Here is an 18,125-nt window from a genome sequence, read left to right as displayed (position 1 = left end):
TTGGTCTTGGGTTAGTGATATGATTTTCAGATCCCCTCAATTCTTTAAATAATTGCCAGAAGTCAGTGGAAATCTGCCAATTCATATTTTTAGATGCACATGGGATTTTTTTCTTCCCATGGCAAATTTTGGGGAGAAATAATTTAGAGTTATATTTTTTAAAAGTTTTAGTAGGTTTCCTATTCCCCCCTTGAGTTCCTAACCAGCCTTTACCCTTCAGCTTCTTGTTACAGGATTGAAGCAAGTGTTTCTTTCTTCCCCAGTAAGATAGTGTAAAAAACCACAAAACATTGAGGAAGGCCTTTGTAGCTGCAGAATGAGGGTTGATAGTGATCTGTTGATTTTCATAAGGCCAGTCTCTGACTCTCATTTACACTTCATAATTTTAACAAAAATTAACATGACTGTTGTGAAAAATCTGTATCAATGAGACTTACCACCTCTAAAGAATTGGGTGTGAGCAAGTGAAAGAGGCATATGATGTCTGTGACTTCTTCCAGCATAAAGATTAGCCCATGTAATATTTTGTAGGCTGGCCCTTTAAACCTATTGTTCTCAGGTCTTTTTTCCCCTAATGCAAAATTTCAACCATTTTTAGAGAGGTCCATGTTCTACCAGTAGATGGATGTGTGTGGCCAGTTAAGAAAGCATATACCCTATGCAAGCTCTTCAAGGCATGGACCATGTCTTGTACGCTTTCAGCACTTTATAAATAAAAGGTATATCAGGTAGTGATACTGAGCAATATTCTTCACTGGAACACAGCTATTTGGCCTTTTTGCCTCTAGAGGGGAGTACCATTGCTCATTCAGCTGTGGCTGCCTGATTAAACCTTCCAAAATTGTTAAAAAAGGCCATAAAGGAAGATTTGGACCTTGTTTAATGAAGCAGAATGGTGAGGGGAAAAATAAGGGGTGGACAAAAGCATCATGGAATTTTGCACCCCTTCTGTCTGTCAGTAGGTGGCCTCCCTCCTTATGTCCATTGGAATTGTCCAAATCATGCTTCTGTAGTCCTGGTGAATATCAGGTAAATAGGTGAGAACAAAGATCTTCTTCAGATTTCCGTTTGTCGCACTTCTGGGAGGACTAGTGCCGTCTGGCTACCAGAGTTCAGATAAGCAGGTCTGATGACATGGTGGTTAAAATGCTGTCGGGCAATTTACTCTACCACTACTATGATCACCATCACCATTTTTCAGAGTAGCAGCTGTGTTGGTCTGTATTTGCAAAAAAGAAAAGGAGTACTTGTGGCACCTTAGAGACTAACAAATTTATTTGAGCATAAGCTTGCGTGAGCTACAGCTCACTTCATCAGATGCATTTGGTGGAAAATACAGTGGGGAGATTTATATACACACACAGAGATATAAATCTCCCCATTGTATTTTCCACCGAATGCATCCGATGAAGTGAGCAGTAGCTCACGAAAGCTTATGCTCAAATAAATTTGTTAGTCTCTAAGGTGCCACAAGTACTCCTTTTTTTTTTCATCACCATTTTACAGTCTTCCTTAGGATTCTCTGTGCAGAAGGTTTAAAGAATATTTGTTTTAAGTGGAGTACTAGATTTTATTTTTATGATACACTGACTGTAGTTTGGCAATGGTGATGGTGTTTTTTTACAGACCTATAAAAACATTCTTTAACGGACAACATAGGGTCATAGAAGTTAGAGCTGGAGAAGACCTATTTGATCACTGGAGTCTACAACGCCTTGTGATATTGCCCCCCAGTGGAGGATGCGCAGTATCAGATGTTTGTACTAAGTTGATGATACAGCAGGAATGGTGCCCCTAGCCTCTGTTTGCCAGAAGCTGGGAATGGGCAAAGGGATTGATCACTTGATGATTGCCTGTTCTGTTCATTCCCTCTTGGGCACTTGGCACTGGCCACTGTCAGAAGACAGGATACTGGGCTAGATGGACCTTTGGTCTGACCCAGTAGGGCCATTCTTACATCTGAAGTTAGCCAGTAAGCTCAGAAGAAAAGAAGAGGCAAAATGGGATTGTCTTAGCCAATCAAAGTGCACAGATGCTGTATAAGTATTGAGATATAATTATTTTCCCCCAATTATGCAGAGCCTTAGCATTTTTGGGCAAGCCTGTGAAATAATTTTGTACTGCATCCACCTCCTTGAGACATAGTGGACAAGAGCCAGTTGTGATCTCACCACTATACTGTGCTGACGTAAAAATTGAGGTTAGATCTGGGATATATTGTTGTTATTGGGGATACATCCCAAACATAACTGACTTATTTTGCATTAAAAGGGTGTGTGCACATGTGGAATAGTTAGGTCTCCACCAGATTCCTGTTGCAGAAGTAGAGCCCCGCTGCTTGTTCCATTCATCTGTAGTGATTGGTTTATATCCATTTTTGTTTTCAAGGCTGCCTTTGCAAAGAAAGGGGGCAGGAACTTTCCTTTTGTAAATGAAATCAGAGATTCTCCTTTACAATTCTAGAATCCCCCAAGTCAGAGGGCCTTCGGTCACAGGAGACCAAAGGCTTTCCAGAGGAACAGTTGTGCACTGTCCCATTCCAGGCATCCAGTTTACCTAATCCTCTGTTTTTTTTCTCAGCTATACAGTGTGTCTGAATATCTGTGCATTGACTGATACTCATTAATCTATCAGAGTGCAGGGATTTGCATAATTGCATTATTATTTCTTATTAAATATTGTGAACATGCAGATATCTCTCTCCTTTGATTGGCAATTATAAACCCTTTGCTCCACTAATTGCTTAAAAGAAAAACCCCAATGAACCCCACTTGCCATTGACTACAGTGGAACCAGGATCAGACCTTTTCTCTTTGTTCCTGTTCCCCTAAAACCTTTCCTTTCCCAGAGGCCAACATGATTCATAATTAGTTTACATTTGGAGGATCTTAACCTCTTCCTCCAAATTCTGATCTGAAATAAAAGATGTACTGTCTTTTGAGAAGAGCCTTGCTTAGGTTCTGTATGGATGGGAAGCGATGGTGGTGGAGAGAATGAATGGAAAGAAAGGGATAAAATGTCTAACTATTATTTTTAACAATGTACTGTTCTGTCCATATTGACGGCCTGATCCTAGAGCCCATTGTAATTGATGGGCTTTTGTCCAGGACCTGTAAGCTCATCAGTCCTCTTATATTTGTGTAGCACCCAGCACAATGATCATGATTGGTGCCTCTGGAAGTTACTATAATACAAATAATAGCAATAACAGCCATTTGGGGATGGGGGAGGACTCTCTTTAATTTACATTGTGAATATTTAATTTCAAGTTTCAGAATAAAAGAGTAATAGCCCAAGGATGTTTCTTGTTAACTTGATGATAACCATATCTCTTTCCTCGGCTGATCTATGCCTTCAGTCTGTTTATTTAACTCCTGATACAGTTATTGTCTGACACCTTCAAGTTCAAATGAACTCCAAGTTTATTTAAAAGGACTGTTCCATAATCTCTCTTCAATATGATAAAGTATCTTTTTTAAAAAAATCAGGAAAATTTCAAGAAGTGCAGAGAAGATGTTCAGCAATACACTTAAGTCCTATTTCGACAAGGTATTTAGATACTGGACTAACTTAAGCACATGTGTAGCTGCACTGGTGACTACTCATGCTTAAAGTTAGGAACCTGCTTAAGTTCCTTGCTGAATTAGGGTTTTTGAGATAGATGCTTTCCATTTGTCAGTGGCAGCAGCACCTGCTTATCCAAGGCAGTTTATGGTCCATTTGTTAGTCTCTAAGGTGCCACAAGTACTCCTTTTCTTTTTGCGAATACAGACTAACACGGCTGCTACTCTGAAACCCCCAAGGAAGGATCTCTTTTAGTTGGTTGAATTCATAATATTATTACAGCTGCGAGTGGAATTTAGACTCTTATAAAAGTACCTTTTACAGTCTCTGGCTTCCCTGAAAACTAGTTATAGCCTTTTATCTCACATTTGAGTTTGAAAAGGAACCCAAACATTGTTTGTTTTTTATGTCGAGGATAAAGTTCCTAATCTTTATGCACCTAAAAAAAACTTTCTGCATTGGAAAAGTATTTTCCACTTATTCTGCTCTGATTGAAATCAGGTTTTTTCCCCAAATATTAAATGTTCAAAAGGAGACCAATTGCTGAAGTTCAAAGTGGCCTATTTAAAGTTCCCATTGGCAATCTGACAAGCTGTTTGAAAAAAATATTCCTTTTTGAGATTTTAAATGTTTCATATAAAACTTTAGTGGTTGGAATAACATTTCAAACCAAGGTCAGCATATTTGAAGAGAAAATCTCTCCAGTCTTTAAAAAAAAAAAAAAAAAAAAAAAAAAAAAAAAAACCAGTTAAGTATGGTATTCGTATTTGCTGAGGCTGGCAACTCAGTAAGAAAACTAAACTCTGGTTACTAGACCTGTGTTGTACTGTATGTACTGGAAAATTTCTCTGAAAGCAGACATTTATAAAGCAAAAAGAAAAGGAGTACCGGTGGCACCTTAGAGACTAACAAATTTATTAGAGCATAAGCTTTCGTGAGCTACAGCTCACTTCATCGGATGCATCCGATGAAGTGAGCTGTAGCTCACGAAAGCTTATGCTCTAATAAATTTGTTAGTCTCTAAGGTGCCACCGGTACTCCTTTTCTTTTTGCGAATACAGACTAACACGGCTGCTACTCTGAAACCTGTGATTTATAAAGCAGGATTGAAGCTTTTGGTTTTTGAACAACTCCCAGAGTTTCTAATATTTTGCCACTAGGCCAGCGCATGATTTCATTGATTCTTCTCAATGTTACCTCATTTGATCAACAAAAGTTTAAAGAATCTCATTTAAAGAACTACAATATGCAATATGTTAAAGGACCATTTTCAATGTGTTTAGGCCCCCAAAATGATCTACTTTAAAGTTACTATAGTCCTACAGCATGCCCCCTTGACTAGTCATATCTAATTTTTGTTTTTCAAATCTACCACTCCAGTAAATTTTTTTAAAACTGTTTATGTAGAACCCATGAGTGTGCTCTGCTGCTAATCAGCCAACAGAGGGAGCGCTCCTAAAGCAGAGGTTCCCAAACTGTGGTTCATGGACTACTTAATAGTGATTCATGGAAACTTGGCTGGTGACAGGGGGCTGAATTTTCCTTGTTTCCAGCTACTAAATTGCATTTAAAAAGCTAAAAATATAGTAAATACGCTCCTAGTATTAAGTTTACATGAAAGCAATTTCTATAGTTGCCACAAGGAAGTGATATGATTGAGAATAGGAGGCGAGATGGTTCACACTATGAAAAATATGAGAATACCTTGCCTAAAACCATACTCTCCTCAAAGTCAGGTCTAAGTATGTTGGTATCATGGATGATGCTGGTGAACAAATAAATAAATAAAAAGCCTTGATCATTCTAAACTCCATGAAAAATTTTGCAATAGCAAGTTATTCTGTCGGAAAATGCCATTTTGTCAAAACTGAAACTTTCCATGGGAACAGGTCAATTTTGATACATTTTCATTCAGAAAAAAATCAAACCCAAGCATTTTTCAAGTAAGTAAAAGATGAAACATTTTCAATTTTGTGCTGTTACATGTTGAGAGAATGATAAATTAAATGAACACGTGTCTGTTATTGTTAGTGACGCATTAACTGAAATATCACAGTTTGAATCTATTTCCAAATAGCCCTTACTAAATTCTCTGTCTCCTTTGTGTTTTCCAGGGTGTGCTGACTTACACCTCTTGGACATGTTGACACCTACTGAAAGGAAAAGGCAGGGATACATTCACGAACTGATCGTAACAGAAGAGAACTATGTAAATGATCTGCAGTTAGTCACAGAGGTAAGAAGAATGCCCAAAGTTTACAAGAAGGAGAGCTGAAAAGTAAGCTCCGAAATCCACATTTAGGCACAGAAACAGTGGCTTGATTTTCAAAAGTGCTGATCACCCACCACCTCATAATCACCTGAGTGGGAACTGTTGGTTGCTCAGCACGTTTGAAGAGCGGGTCACTTATTTAGATGTGTAAACATGGATTTGGGAGCCTAAGTGTAGTCCCCCATTTTTAAAAAATAGTGACTAGTAACTTAATCATGCGAAGTTGTAAGTTTTTGTTTGAAAATTTGTCTGACTTGCTAGGAATGATCTGACTTGAGTTTTTAGTATGCATGAGCATGTGAGTCTCTTGTTACCAGCACTGAGACATCATCATTTAACCCTTCTGTTTTAGTACAGTCTTTTCACTCCTGATTCTAAAAGTTTATTTCTCATGTATAAGGTCTTAAGACTTAGAGGTTTAACTCATTGCGCACAGATCCTACAGCCACATTGGCACTTAGTTATCTGCTTTTCTGTGCCTAAATTCAGTTTCTTAATAGTTATTATGTGCATCTTTCATGCAGAGAAAATGGAAGGCAGATAGACATCTAAGGTGAGCCTCTTAACTGAGGGAGAGCCCTTCTTTGCCAAAATGGTCAAGATATGCAAACCTAATATGTGGTTAGATAAATAAAATAAATCAGTGAATAGTTATTTATTCAGTTCTGTGACTGCAGCAAAAAATCTGGAAAAAAAACAAGTTAATTTTTCTTGTCAAAATGAAAAACTGAAATAATTTTGTTAAGGTTTATTCAAATAGACATTTCATTTTGAAATGAAATTAAATGTTTTTCTATTTCTGGGTTTTTTTAGGTTTTTTTTCATTTGGCTGAAACTATTCGCAGAATTCAGTATGAATTCATGAATAGTTTTGGTGACTCCAAAAATGATTTTTTCAGTGAATTTTCTATTTGCCAGGAAAAAATTTTTTTCCAGCCCTAATCAGTAATAAATTGGGCATCTGTAGAGTAGAGTTCAAAGTAGACTTCTATGTAATTTATTGCTGAGATATTTTGCAAGGGACCACTAGTATAAGAAAATGGCCAAGGTTAAAACAGAACTAAGCCATCTTGTTTAACATCACTAATGCAAGTTTAGATTATGCCTTGTGAAGTGATACACTGTTCACAAACATCTTATCCGGAAACATTATGGCGCTCGAAGGCCGACAATATGTTTGAAATCTGTTCTAATGAAGATTAAATGTTGTTTTATTAAGTATGCAGACCTCTACATGGAGATTATGAACAAGAAGCTTAGTCACTTTGAACAGATTTAACAGTACACTTTCTAAATTGCTTCATTTTCCGCATCTGTAGATCTTCCAGAAACCACTGATGGAGTCTGAGCTGCTAACAGAAAAAGAGGTTGCTATGATTTTTGTTAATTGGAAGGAGCTGATTATGTGCAATATCAAACTATTGAAGTAAGTTGCTTTTCTATAAAATAATTGACCTTTCCCACCCCTCTTAATTATTTCATTGTGTGAAAATCATATTTGCTACCAGTGAAAACAGCAGCAGGTTGCAAAAAATCAAAACATATAATATTATTGCTTTGAATTCCTTTTTGAGAAAATCAAGTAGTTTGTTCATATTTCATAGGTGAAAAAGTGTCATTTTACTGCCTAAATAAATCAATCAATCTGTTTTGCTGTGAAAATGGTCGAAGTTCGGTGCAAAAGAGGAAAAATTTCCCTGGAGTAAATTTGTGAAAAGAATTTCATTTTAGCCCACACGGGAGACTTTCAGCTTCAGGCTCCAATTCAGCAAACACCTAAACTTATACTTTACTTTAAGCACATGCTTAAGTGATGTGCTAAATAAGGATGTACTTAAGCACATGTTTAACTGCTTTGCAGAATCGAGACATCAACTATTTTCATCAAGAAAATCTGCGTTTGCTGGTAGACCTGGCCACATTTCACCCTCATTGAGATTCATAAATACTCATGTAAATACTCGCAATAAAAATGGCAGTGTCATTTAAATCGAACATCCTTCTTATTTCTCACTTGGTCCACTGCTCAGAGTTAGCTGATGGTAGTGGGTGGTTATGGTCCAATTCTGCAAGACTCAAAACAAAATGCTTTCATCAAAGTCACTCACGCAGGACTTCTCAGTGAAGGGTTTTCCTCTAGGATCTCTTGGCGACTATTCACTTCAGGATGATGAGTTTGTTTTGCATGCAGTATAATGTAATGCTAGTATATTTACATTACTCTCCTCCTAAGTGACAAACCTGGAAATCAATCTAAGTCCAGTGAATGAGCACTATTTCTATGTTGTCTGAAGCAACTTGTATTGCTTCTTGTGTACATACTCCATATACTGTACATGGACTAAAGTTTAGTTCAGATAAATATTAAAATGACAGTGTATAAACTCTTGAAGTACTTAGTCTCAAAAGAAGCCTTTGGATGCAAAGACATATACCCCAAATTCATCTGTCCCACCTTTTATATGGTTGATACAAACTTTAGATTCATGGATATTAGGCCAGACTTTCTCCTTCTGAATATGTCTCCTTTTTGATACACACCTAAGATGCTAAAATATTGTTGTCCAAGTCATTTAAAAATAGTGGTCTTTATTTAATATTTAAGCCATTTTTGGCCAAATTCTTAGCTGGTGTAAATCAGCTTAGCTCTATTGACTTCAGTGGCTGTATGCCAGTTCACACCAGTGGAGGATCTGGCTTTATTTGTGATTTCTTTCAGGCATTAAACTGTACCACTTTCCAGCATATTGGTTGATATGATGAAGGAAAGAAAATGCTTTGAACAGAACTGTATGTTTTAGAGGGTGTGGTCTCGTTGTAGGTTAACAAAACAAGGAAATTGCATTGCTTTTTTTTAATATTAATTCTCAGTTGGATTTGCCTCAAGTTAATTTTGAACAGCAGTTTGGTGACCACAAGAAGGAAACCAGACTGGTGGTTGAAAATCCTATGATAGTATATTTTTACAATATGGAATAAATCCTGTGCTGGTCTTCTGCTGTTCTGTAAGCCTCTTCATTTCAAAAATGTACTATCAGCTAGTTTATTTCAGGGTCAGTGACAATCCACTAATGGTCCAGTTACACACAAAACATGTCTAGCATCTTTTGCTTTGTGTCTAGAGCACTGCGTGTTCGTAAAAAGATGTCTGGGGAGAGGATGCCAGTGAAAATGATTGGCGACATACTGACAGCACAGTTACCACACATGCAACCTTACATCCGGTTCTGTAGCTGCCAGCTCAATGGGGCAGCACTAATCCAGCAGAAAACAGATGAAGTCCCAGAGTTCAAGGAGTTTGTTAAAGTAAGAGACAAAATAACCACTGTGAATTTCTTACCTCCAAACTGCAGCTAATCGTTTTGCTGATTACAAAACAATGCTATGCTGTGGACAAGTGAAGAATCTTTAGGCCCAAAGGTTCATCGAGGAGCAAGATTTGGTCAAAACATCATAGAAGATGAAGTTTTTATCATTAAAGTGTCAGTACTATTACAGAAGCACCAAGAGGCCCTGCTGAAATCAAGGCCCCAATGTGCTAGGCACTGTACAAATACATAGTAAGAAACTGCCATGAATGGGCAAGATGGACAAAGGGTGGGAGGAGAAAAAAAGGCAAAGAAAAGTAGTATTTTGTTCAAGGTCACACAGCAGGTCAGAGGCAGAACTCAGATCTCTTGATTCAATTTAGTGCCCTGTCCATCAGACCATGCTGCTTCTGAGGTAGAAAAGGCTTATTACAGTGGGAAATCCAGCCCATCTCCCCTGCTTAAGGTAGTATAGTTCCCACTTGAACTTTTCTAGTGTTTAGTCCAGACTAGTTTTAAATATCAAGAGAGATGGGGCTTCCACCACTTCCTTGGAAGAGTATTCTACAGCCTAAAGCAGCTCACTGTCAGGAAATGCATATGAATAGATGGCTAAGAGACAGCAGAAAGAAAAACGTAATAAGGGCTTGTCTACACTTGAAATGCTACAGTGGCACAGCCTGAGTGCTGCAGGTAATCCACCTCTCTGAGAGGCGGTAGCTAGCACTTTCTACACCGGGACTTAGGTTGGCTTAACTAAGTCACTCAGGGGGGTGGATTTTTCACATCCCTGAGTGATGTAGCTGGGTTGACCTGGCTTTTTAGTGTAGACCAGGCCACACACGCTATCTATAAATATTTGGAGAATGAAACTCCAGGTACTGCATGATGAATTATTATTCAATGTGATACCTGGGGATCTGACTAAGAGTAATGGAGTTGCATTAAAAAAAGAGGAAACATAGATTAAATACCAGGGGAAATGTCCTGACAGTGCAATGCATTGGGCTGCGCAGTAGTCTGCCGAGGGAAAAGGTGAAAGCCCCTTGCTTAAGTATTTTAAAAGGGAATTGGCAAAGCACTAGAAAATGTTCTGTAGGGGACAAGGATACTTCGGCAGGGGCATGAAATGGATTATCTAGTAAATTGTTTCAATATATAATATCTGTGAAAAATGTTGTTAAATCTCTTTATTCACTGAGCTGTCAAACTTCTCAGGTTACTTGTGGAGGCAATCTACATAATTTCCAGTGTATATGTCACTTTTTTTCTTTTGAAGAAAGAAATAGTGGAAATGTCTTTTTGTGGTCAACATGATGACCTGGGAGATAATGTTGTGGTGATTTCCATTCAAACCCATTAATAAATAATGTTGTCATTCATAAGCCCTGTCCCATAATAAGGAAGCTTACTTCAATCAGAATGTTTGTTTTTATACAGTCTGAGAATATAGGTATCTCTAGGGATCATAAAGCTGTTCTTATCTCTGACATACTCTACCCTATTTTATAAAAATATGAGAAATTCAGAGCAATAGAATTTCTTGTTCTGACTGAGAACAGGTGTATGTGACACATGCTATTCATTTATTGACTTAGTGTTTTATCTTTTACCTTTGTTTAGGAACTTGTCTTCCACTGTCATAAACAAGCTGGCTAACAACATCTTACCTTTCATATTTCAGAGGCTAGCAATGGATCCTCGCTGTAAAGGAATGCCGCTGTCAAGTTTTCTGCTGAAGCCTATGCAAAGGGTAACAAGATACCCGCTAATAATTAAAAATGTACGGTTTTTTTTTTGCAAACATACTGGAATGTATTTAGCATCCCTTGGCTTGTAGCTTATTTGTAGTTAAGTTTCCCTATGTATGTCCATTCTTGCTATTCTCAAAATGATAGACACATCTGGTATGATGGGGAATATGGGCCAAATTTGTATTTCAATTACACTGGGATAAATCATCAGTAACTCGGCTGACTGCAGTGGAGTTGTTCTGTATTTACACTGGCATAATGAATGGAAGAGCTAATATATATGCCAAGGAACGGAGGGTTTAGCAGCAAAAGCTGGATAGTGAGTATACACTAAAGGAATGGGGAGGGACTGAGTTGTCTTACACTCTCCTGCTAGCTGTTTTTCCTGCTGTACATGCCTTCCCCTCCCCCTGGGCTTGTGAGTTATTCATTTTGCACAGCCATTGAAGCCAGATTGGTGCAAGTTATATTACTGTGCAACTTATATCCATTTTCTGTCCAACTTTCATCTGATGTCTAACTCACCTCACCATTACCATTACTACTGAATTTGGCCCAAAACTTATCTAGGAGATAGACATTATACCAGGCCTGAATTTGGCCTGAAAAGTCAGATTCCTTCAACAGCCCTGAATCCTCCTCTGTATATGACCAGATGTAATGGGGTGGCACCCACCTCTCGTGAGCGGCCCCTTCTGGTCAGGTGTGCAGTCTTTCAGTTCTGGTGACCCCTGTCGGTGGTTTCTCAGTGATTCAGCCCTCCAGCCGAATCTCTCACACTGTCTGTATGTGAATTAGAACAGACCCCTTCTGGGGTATACAGTGCACCGGGGCCTATCTCAGTACCCCTTAATTGATGTCTCTCTAGCCCTCCCCGGGCTCAGTCTTTAAGTGCTCCCAGCCCTGGTATGGGCGAACCCTCAGGTCTTCCTTCCTGAGACACTACCTTCCTGTGGTGCTCCCTGAGCTCAGTCCTTACTCAGTCCCAGCAGCCAGCCAGGAGCTCCTTCTTAGCTCCCCTGGTCCCTGCCCACACTGAGCTGTTCTGCTGTTCTTTTAGCTGGCCAGGAACATGGTCCTCTCTCCTCCAGCTCCAGGCAACAACTGACTGCTGCTCTGTGTTTTTCAGCTCCTTTTATATGGCCCTGCTGGGCCCTGATAGGCTCCTTCATGCTGCCTCTCTCATTGGCTGCTTCCCCACAACTACACTTGGATTTCTTGTCTGCTCCTCTCTAGGATGGGGTGTGGCAGGACCCTGAGGCCTCCAACAGGAGGCTTCGGGGCCTCATCCACCCTGTCACAACAGAACACACAGCTCTAGGACCCTACCAAATTCATGGTCATGAAAATGTGTGTCACGGACCATGAAATCTGGTCTCCCGTGTGAAATCTGGTCTTTTGTGTACTTTTACTCTATACTAAACAGGTTTCATGGGAGAAACCATCATTTCTCAAACTGGAGATCTCAACCCAAAAGAGGGTTTGGGGGGTTGCAAGGCTATTGTAGGGAGTTTGCGGTATTGCCATCTTTACCTCTACTCTGCCTTCAGAGCTGGGCAGCTGGAAAGCGGTGGATGCTGGATGGATGCCCAGCTCAAAGGCAGCACCGCAGCCAGACAATACCAGACCATGCCACCCTTACTTCTGCAATGCTGCTGGTGGCAGTGCAGCCTTCAGAGCTGAGCTCCCAGCCAGTAGCCGCAGAGATTCCTGCAGCCGGGGTAGGTTCCTGGAGGTGAGTCTGACTTGACCACAAAAGAGGCCCTTGCAGGGGTAAGAGGAAGTCCTGTCCTTCACCAGCCCAGCCAGGACCAGCAGTTGGAGCCCGGCGTATGGTAGGAACCCTCAACCGGGGTGCCCAACTCCATGCCCCTCCTCCATTCTGGGCCAAGTGCTTAAAGTGGCTTTGGGCTGGAGCGGGGGAAGGGGGAATGACCATGGAAAATCACCCTGCCATCCATGGTGCCATGGGCGGTCGCCCATGTCGCCCACTTGTAAGGCTGCTATTCCCGCCTGCCCCAAAAGTGAGGACCCCTCCATACCATGCCGCCCTCACTTCTGTGGTGCTGTTGGCAGCGATGCTGCCCTCAGTGTTGGGCACCCAGCCAGCAGCCTTCATGAAAAATTTTGCTAAAAGACTTGTCTTATCAGCAATAGAACTGGCCACAATGGAATGATTTCTTTGTAAAAACAAAACAGTTTTTTCACTGCAATTTGAACTTTTGAGGGAAAAAAATAACCAAAACATTAAAATTTGGAACTTTTTGACCAGTGCTAAAAAAAATAAATAAAATAAAATGCAGAGCTGACAAGATGGGTGGATTTACAGCCAAAAGTAACAAAAGAAACTAAGCTATTTTACTTACCTGTAGATAATAGAAAACACTCCTGAAAATCACCCTGACCACAGTCACTTGAAGCATGCTATGGAGAAAGCGGAAGAATTGTGTTCCCAAGTAAATGAAGGGGTGCGTGAGAAGGAAAATTCAGACAGGCTGGAATGGATCCAGGCTCACGTTCAACGTGAAGGCCTGTCTGAGGTAAACATTGTAACACATATTGAAGTACATAGCATGGTCGTGTTTCATGTTTACTCACCAACCAAGACGAAACAATGATTTGAACATGCCATTGCATCCAAAGATTAAAAGAATATTGTCATCACTTAACCTTTCATATCTTTTTTTTTTTTTTGCCCTCCATGGGGCACCTCTTACATTCATGCAAACTATCCATCTCACTATTGATTTTTTGTTTTCTTCTATTTGGCAAGCATTGCTTTTGTTTCCCGTATTTGAAGTGGTGCCAGGTTTAAATATTGCCATTTTTGTTCAACTGTAACTCCAATTTATATAGTACTTTACAATAGTAATATTGCTATCTTGCATATACAGTATATACATCCTTCCATTAAGAAAAACTATTACACTATTCTATATTGCTTTATAAATGGAGCTGGTTGAAAAACAGCAAGCATCTTTTGTGATAAAACTTCATCTAAACTTTGAAAATTCAAAAAATGTTGACCAAATCTATTTACAAACTTTACAGATAGGAATCACTTTGTCTTGTCCATCACCAACTAGTACATTACAAGTGTCATGCTAAAGTCTCTTCAATGATGTCATGATAAAACATTTTGGTTTTGTAAGTCCTATAAAAATAGTAACTTTTTTTAAAGTTCTGGTTGTGGCACCCCTATTCCTGGTCAGGGTAGAAGAGGCAGAGAGAATATAGCTTGATTTTCAAACCCCACATTTAGTTTGCAGTCCTGCAAGTTGAAAAATCATCTTCTGTTTTTTGAACTGAAAAGATGTATTTCAGCTCATTGAGGGACAATAAATGGGGAGCTGCATGATGCTGTTTTTCTGCCATCACAGTGGAAAGACCCACAGGCTAGTTTAAGAAAAGTGGTGCAGTTGGTCACAGTTTTAATAAGCAGAACTATTGCCCAATGGCAAATGAAAGTAGGGAAGAAGGGGTGTCCTTCTGCTCCCCAAGCCCCACGGTCCCGCTCTGGCACACCCAAAAGAGCAGCTAGCCAGTTGCTGACAAATATCAAAGTGAAAGCACCTCACCTTCTGTGCTGAGAGATTGGGCCCTCCCACAGTCATGCCTTCATCACTTTCTAAAGATTGGCTTGTTTCTAATCTGAGGAAGGAGTTACTCTACATAACATCTGACCCCGTAGGGTGGGGTGGACCATGAGACACCAGAATGCCAACAAGTGCAAATTGGCCTAACAGTTACACATTACCAAAAGGAAAAACTGAAACTAAACTTCTTCTTCGAGTGATTGCTCATATCGATTCCAGTTAGGTGTGTGCACGCCATGTGCACAGTCATCGGAAAGATTTCCCTTAGCAGCTCCCATCGGGTCAGCTGTGGAGCCCCCTGGAGTGGCACCTGCACCCTGGAATGGCGCCCAATATATGACCCTGCTGACCCAACCCCCCTTCAATTCCTTCTTACTGTCCGTGATGGCCGTTGGAACAGCGTTCACTTGCTCAGCAAGGACTTTCCTTAGCATTTCCCTCTAGTTAGTTGTTCTAGTTACCCATTTTAGTTTACATAGTAGATAGTTCAGATAGTAAGGTTTGGGAGAGGGATCTTTCCCCAATCCCTAACCGCTCCTTGGGCTCCTATGCCCATTAGTGACCCCCATGACTCTTGTTTAAAGTGTCTGGGGGAGGTGCACCAGACTGAGAGGTGCAAAATTTGCAGGGCTTTTCGTCCGAGAACTAAAAAGGAACAAGATTTCCTCCTCAAGCAACTTCTCATGGAGTCCACTGCTGCGGACCGCTAGGACTCGGCACTGAGCACGTCCATACAGAGTGTCTGGCATCGGTAGGTGACACGGTGCCAAGGAAGGACTCTAGTACAAGAGACCCTCAGTACCCGTGCTCCCTGGCACCAAAGCCAGGAGCAGCAGCCCAGCACTGCTTGACTTTGCTGGTGCCCCACAAGTGGCATAGGAAGACTGAGAGGGGGTTCTCACTGGCTCCGAAAACCGCAGGACTGTCAGGGGATGCACATGTGCACCCCAGAACAGACTTGGTGCCAAAATAACATGAGTCAGTGCCATTGACTTTGGTGCCGCAGAGGGAACCATTGGGTCTGGCACGCAGCGACTCTTCGCAAGGGCAGTGTCAGGCAGAGGAGTTAGACCCACCTGCCACCCTGGACACTTTTGAAGCCACCAGACACTTAATTGAAATGAGAGCTTCACAGCCCCCTGGTTCTGAGGGACAAGCTCGCAGTTCCGATATGTCCAGTATCATCTAGAGGCAAGCCAGCTATGATGCAGCGATCACAGTCCCCAGCTCGGCACCATCCGCGGCACCGCTTCCAGTTGCTATCACTGTGGTACCACTCCCCGGCACTGAGCTCCGTAAGAGTATCTCTGGCACTGGTGCGACGCTCCCCCTCTCCAGCACTGAGGGTGGACCCGCACTGATCCCCGGCTCCGAGAGCAGACCGGCATCGACCCATGGCGCTGGGCCCTCGTCCTCAATCACTGGCGCTGGATACTCGGCACCAGTCTCCGATGCCAAATTCCTGGCATCAGTCTCTGGCGAGGTCAACCCAGCACCGGTGCCCCACCTCATTTGCTCGACTCTGGTCTCCTGTGCATGGCGGTTTGGCACCACCTTGGTCGTCACGATCGGGATCCACTTCCTTGGACTCTGACAGTGACTCATATTATTCCCGGCACAGTCAGCATAGGTTCGAGAAGCGGCGAAGGCAGACCTAGCCAACCTGGCAGCTGCAGTGGCAGCCCCCAGCGCAATGGCCCTTTTGGACTCCCTGGGCTTCCCATCAGGTCCAGGGCTCCCTTTCACGGGGTTCACAGTCAGGTTACCTCGGAATACTGACCACCTCACTCTGCCAGGGACAGATGGACACCTTGGAGATCTGAGGCCACCCTGATCTAGCCACTCCCTCAGGCTCAGGCTGCTGCCAAGGTGAATCCAGCACAAGACCAGCTGCAGGGTCAGGCTGCATCCACCTTGACTGTAGCCGCCACAGGGGCAGGCACTGACCAAGAGGAGGTAGGGAGCTGGAGGGACAGGAGGACCCGGTACCACCTCTGGTCACCTTGTCTTCATCCCTTGATGAGACTGTGGCAGGGGCTTCAGCTTCAGGCCCTTGACCACAAGGTGCATCAGGACCTTCTGAGGCGGATTGCCCGCAACACGGAGTTGCAAGTGGAGGAAGTGGTCAAGGCCGAGGACCCCATGATAGACATTCTTACTCTTGAAGATCCATCGCTGGTAGCTCTGCCATTAATCAAGACAATTCAGAGCAACATCAAGACTCTGGAACACAAATACTTCGTTTCTTCCATGGGCTATGAATATCTGTTCTCACACCCGCAGCCATGCTCTGTGGTTGTTTCAGCAGTTAATGAGAAAGAGCAGTAGGGACAGCAAGGGCTGGCTCCCAAATATAAGGAGGCAAAAAGGATGGACCTTTTCGAAAGGAAGGTCTATGCCACTGGGGTCCTTCAGCTGAGGATAGCTAAACAGCAAGCTATCCTCAGCAGATATATAGCTTCAACTCATGGGCCTCCATGTTGAAGTTTAAAGAGCTGATCCCTGCGGACTCTAGGGCCAAATTCTCTGCCATTTTCGAGGAAGGGAAGGCAGTGGTGCAGACCTCACTGCAGGTGTCCCTAGGCTCTGTGGACTTGGCCACCCATACCCTTTCCTCAGGCATAGCTATGAGGAGGACCTCATGGCTTCAGGCATCCAGGCTATCCCCAGAGGTGGAGCAAACCCTGCAGGACCTTCCCTTTGAGGGCATGGGGCTGTCCTCCAAGCAGACTCACTGCAACCTGCACAGCTTGAAAGACTCCAGGTATGAGTCCATGAAGTCGTTGGGAATGCACACGCTGGTAACCCAACGTAAGCACTTCAAGCCCCAACCACAACAACAGTGCCCACATTCTCCTCGGCCGAGGCAGGATTTCTATAGACGAAGGGGCAGGAATGGCAAGCGCAAGCCTTCTGACCCCCTTTCATGGCAGGGCCAAGGCCAGTCCAAACCTTCATCAGGCTCTAAACAGGCCTTTTGAAGGTGCGACTGAGGACAGCACACCTTTCTCTCCACCGGATCCTTACCCGTTTTCTGACCCATCTGTCCCACTTCTACTGTGTTTGGTCCCAAATAACATCAGACTACTGGGTTCTTCACACGGTAAAAGTGGGATATTCTCTCCAATTCCATCCCTCTTCAGGGACCCTTCTCACGAGCAACTTCTTATCCAGGAGGTGCAGTCGCTCCTCACTATAGGGACAGTGGAGGAGGTTCCTGGGGAGCTAAGGGGTAAGGGATTCTACTCCCCCTATTTCCTAATCCCCAAGGCAAAGGGGGGTTTCGACCCATTTTAGACTTGCGAGGGTTCAACCAGTTCATGGTAAAGTTGAAGTTCCGCATGGTCTCCATGAGCTCTATTATCCCGTCCTTAGATCCAGAAGACTGGTACGCTGCAGTTGACATGAAAGACGCATACTTTCACATAGCCATTTGGCCTGTGCACAGACGATTTCTGCGGTTTGTAGTCAACCACAAACACTGTCAGTTCACGGTCCTCCCCTTTGGTCTGTCGACTGCGCCCCAAGTGTTCACCAAATGCATGTCAGTCATAGTAGCCTTCATCTGGAGGAGGCAGGTGCAGATATACCCATACCTAGATGACTGGCTGCTCAGGGGGTGTTCTAAGGA

At 42.4% G+C, this 18,125-nt stretch overlaps 1 protein-coding gene across 21 annotated transcripts in view; it reads left to right on the top strand.

Moving 5' to 3' along the window:
- Positions 1-18,125, top strand: part of ITSN1 (intersectin 1) — a 228,939-nt gene that overhangs the window by 200,995 nt on the left and 9,819 nt on the right. For 20 of the 21 annotated variants that reach the window (XM_038406525.2, XM_043508140.1, XM_043508169.1 and 17 more), the window contains 5 exons: positions 5,679-5,800; positions 7,156-7,262; positions 8,959-9,142; positions 10,829-10,927; positions 13,271-13,438. In XM_038406525.2, coding sequence (XP_038262453.1) covers positions 5,679-5,800; positions 7,156-7,262; positions 8,959-9,142; positions 10,829-10,927; positions 13,271-13,438 — 680 coding nt within the window. The remainder of the gene's footprint in view (positions 1-5,678; positions 5,801-7,155; positions 7,263-8,958; positions 9,143-10,828; positions 10,928-13,270; positions 13,439-18,125) is intronic. The other variant, XM_043508179.1, reaches the window with a different exon arrangement.

The sequence above is a fragment of the Dermochelys coriacea genome, chromosome 1, assembly GCF_009764565.3.
Source record: "Dermochelys coriacea isolate rDerCor1 chromosome 1, rDerCor1.pri.v4, whole genome shotgun sequence".
Classification (NCBI taxonomy): Eukaryota; Metazoa; Chordata; order Testudines; family Dermochelyidae; genus Dermochelys; species Dermochelys coriacea.
Note: the sequence above shows the minus strand (reverse complement) of the source record. Positions and strands in the feature narration are given on the sequence as shown.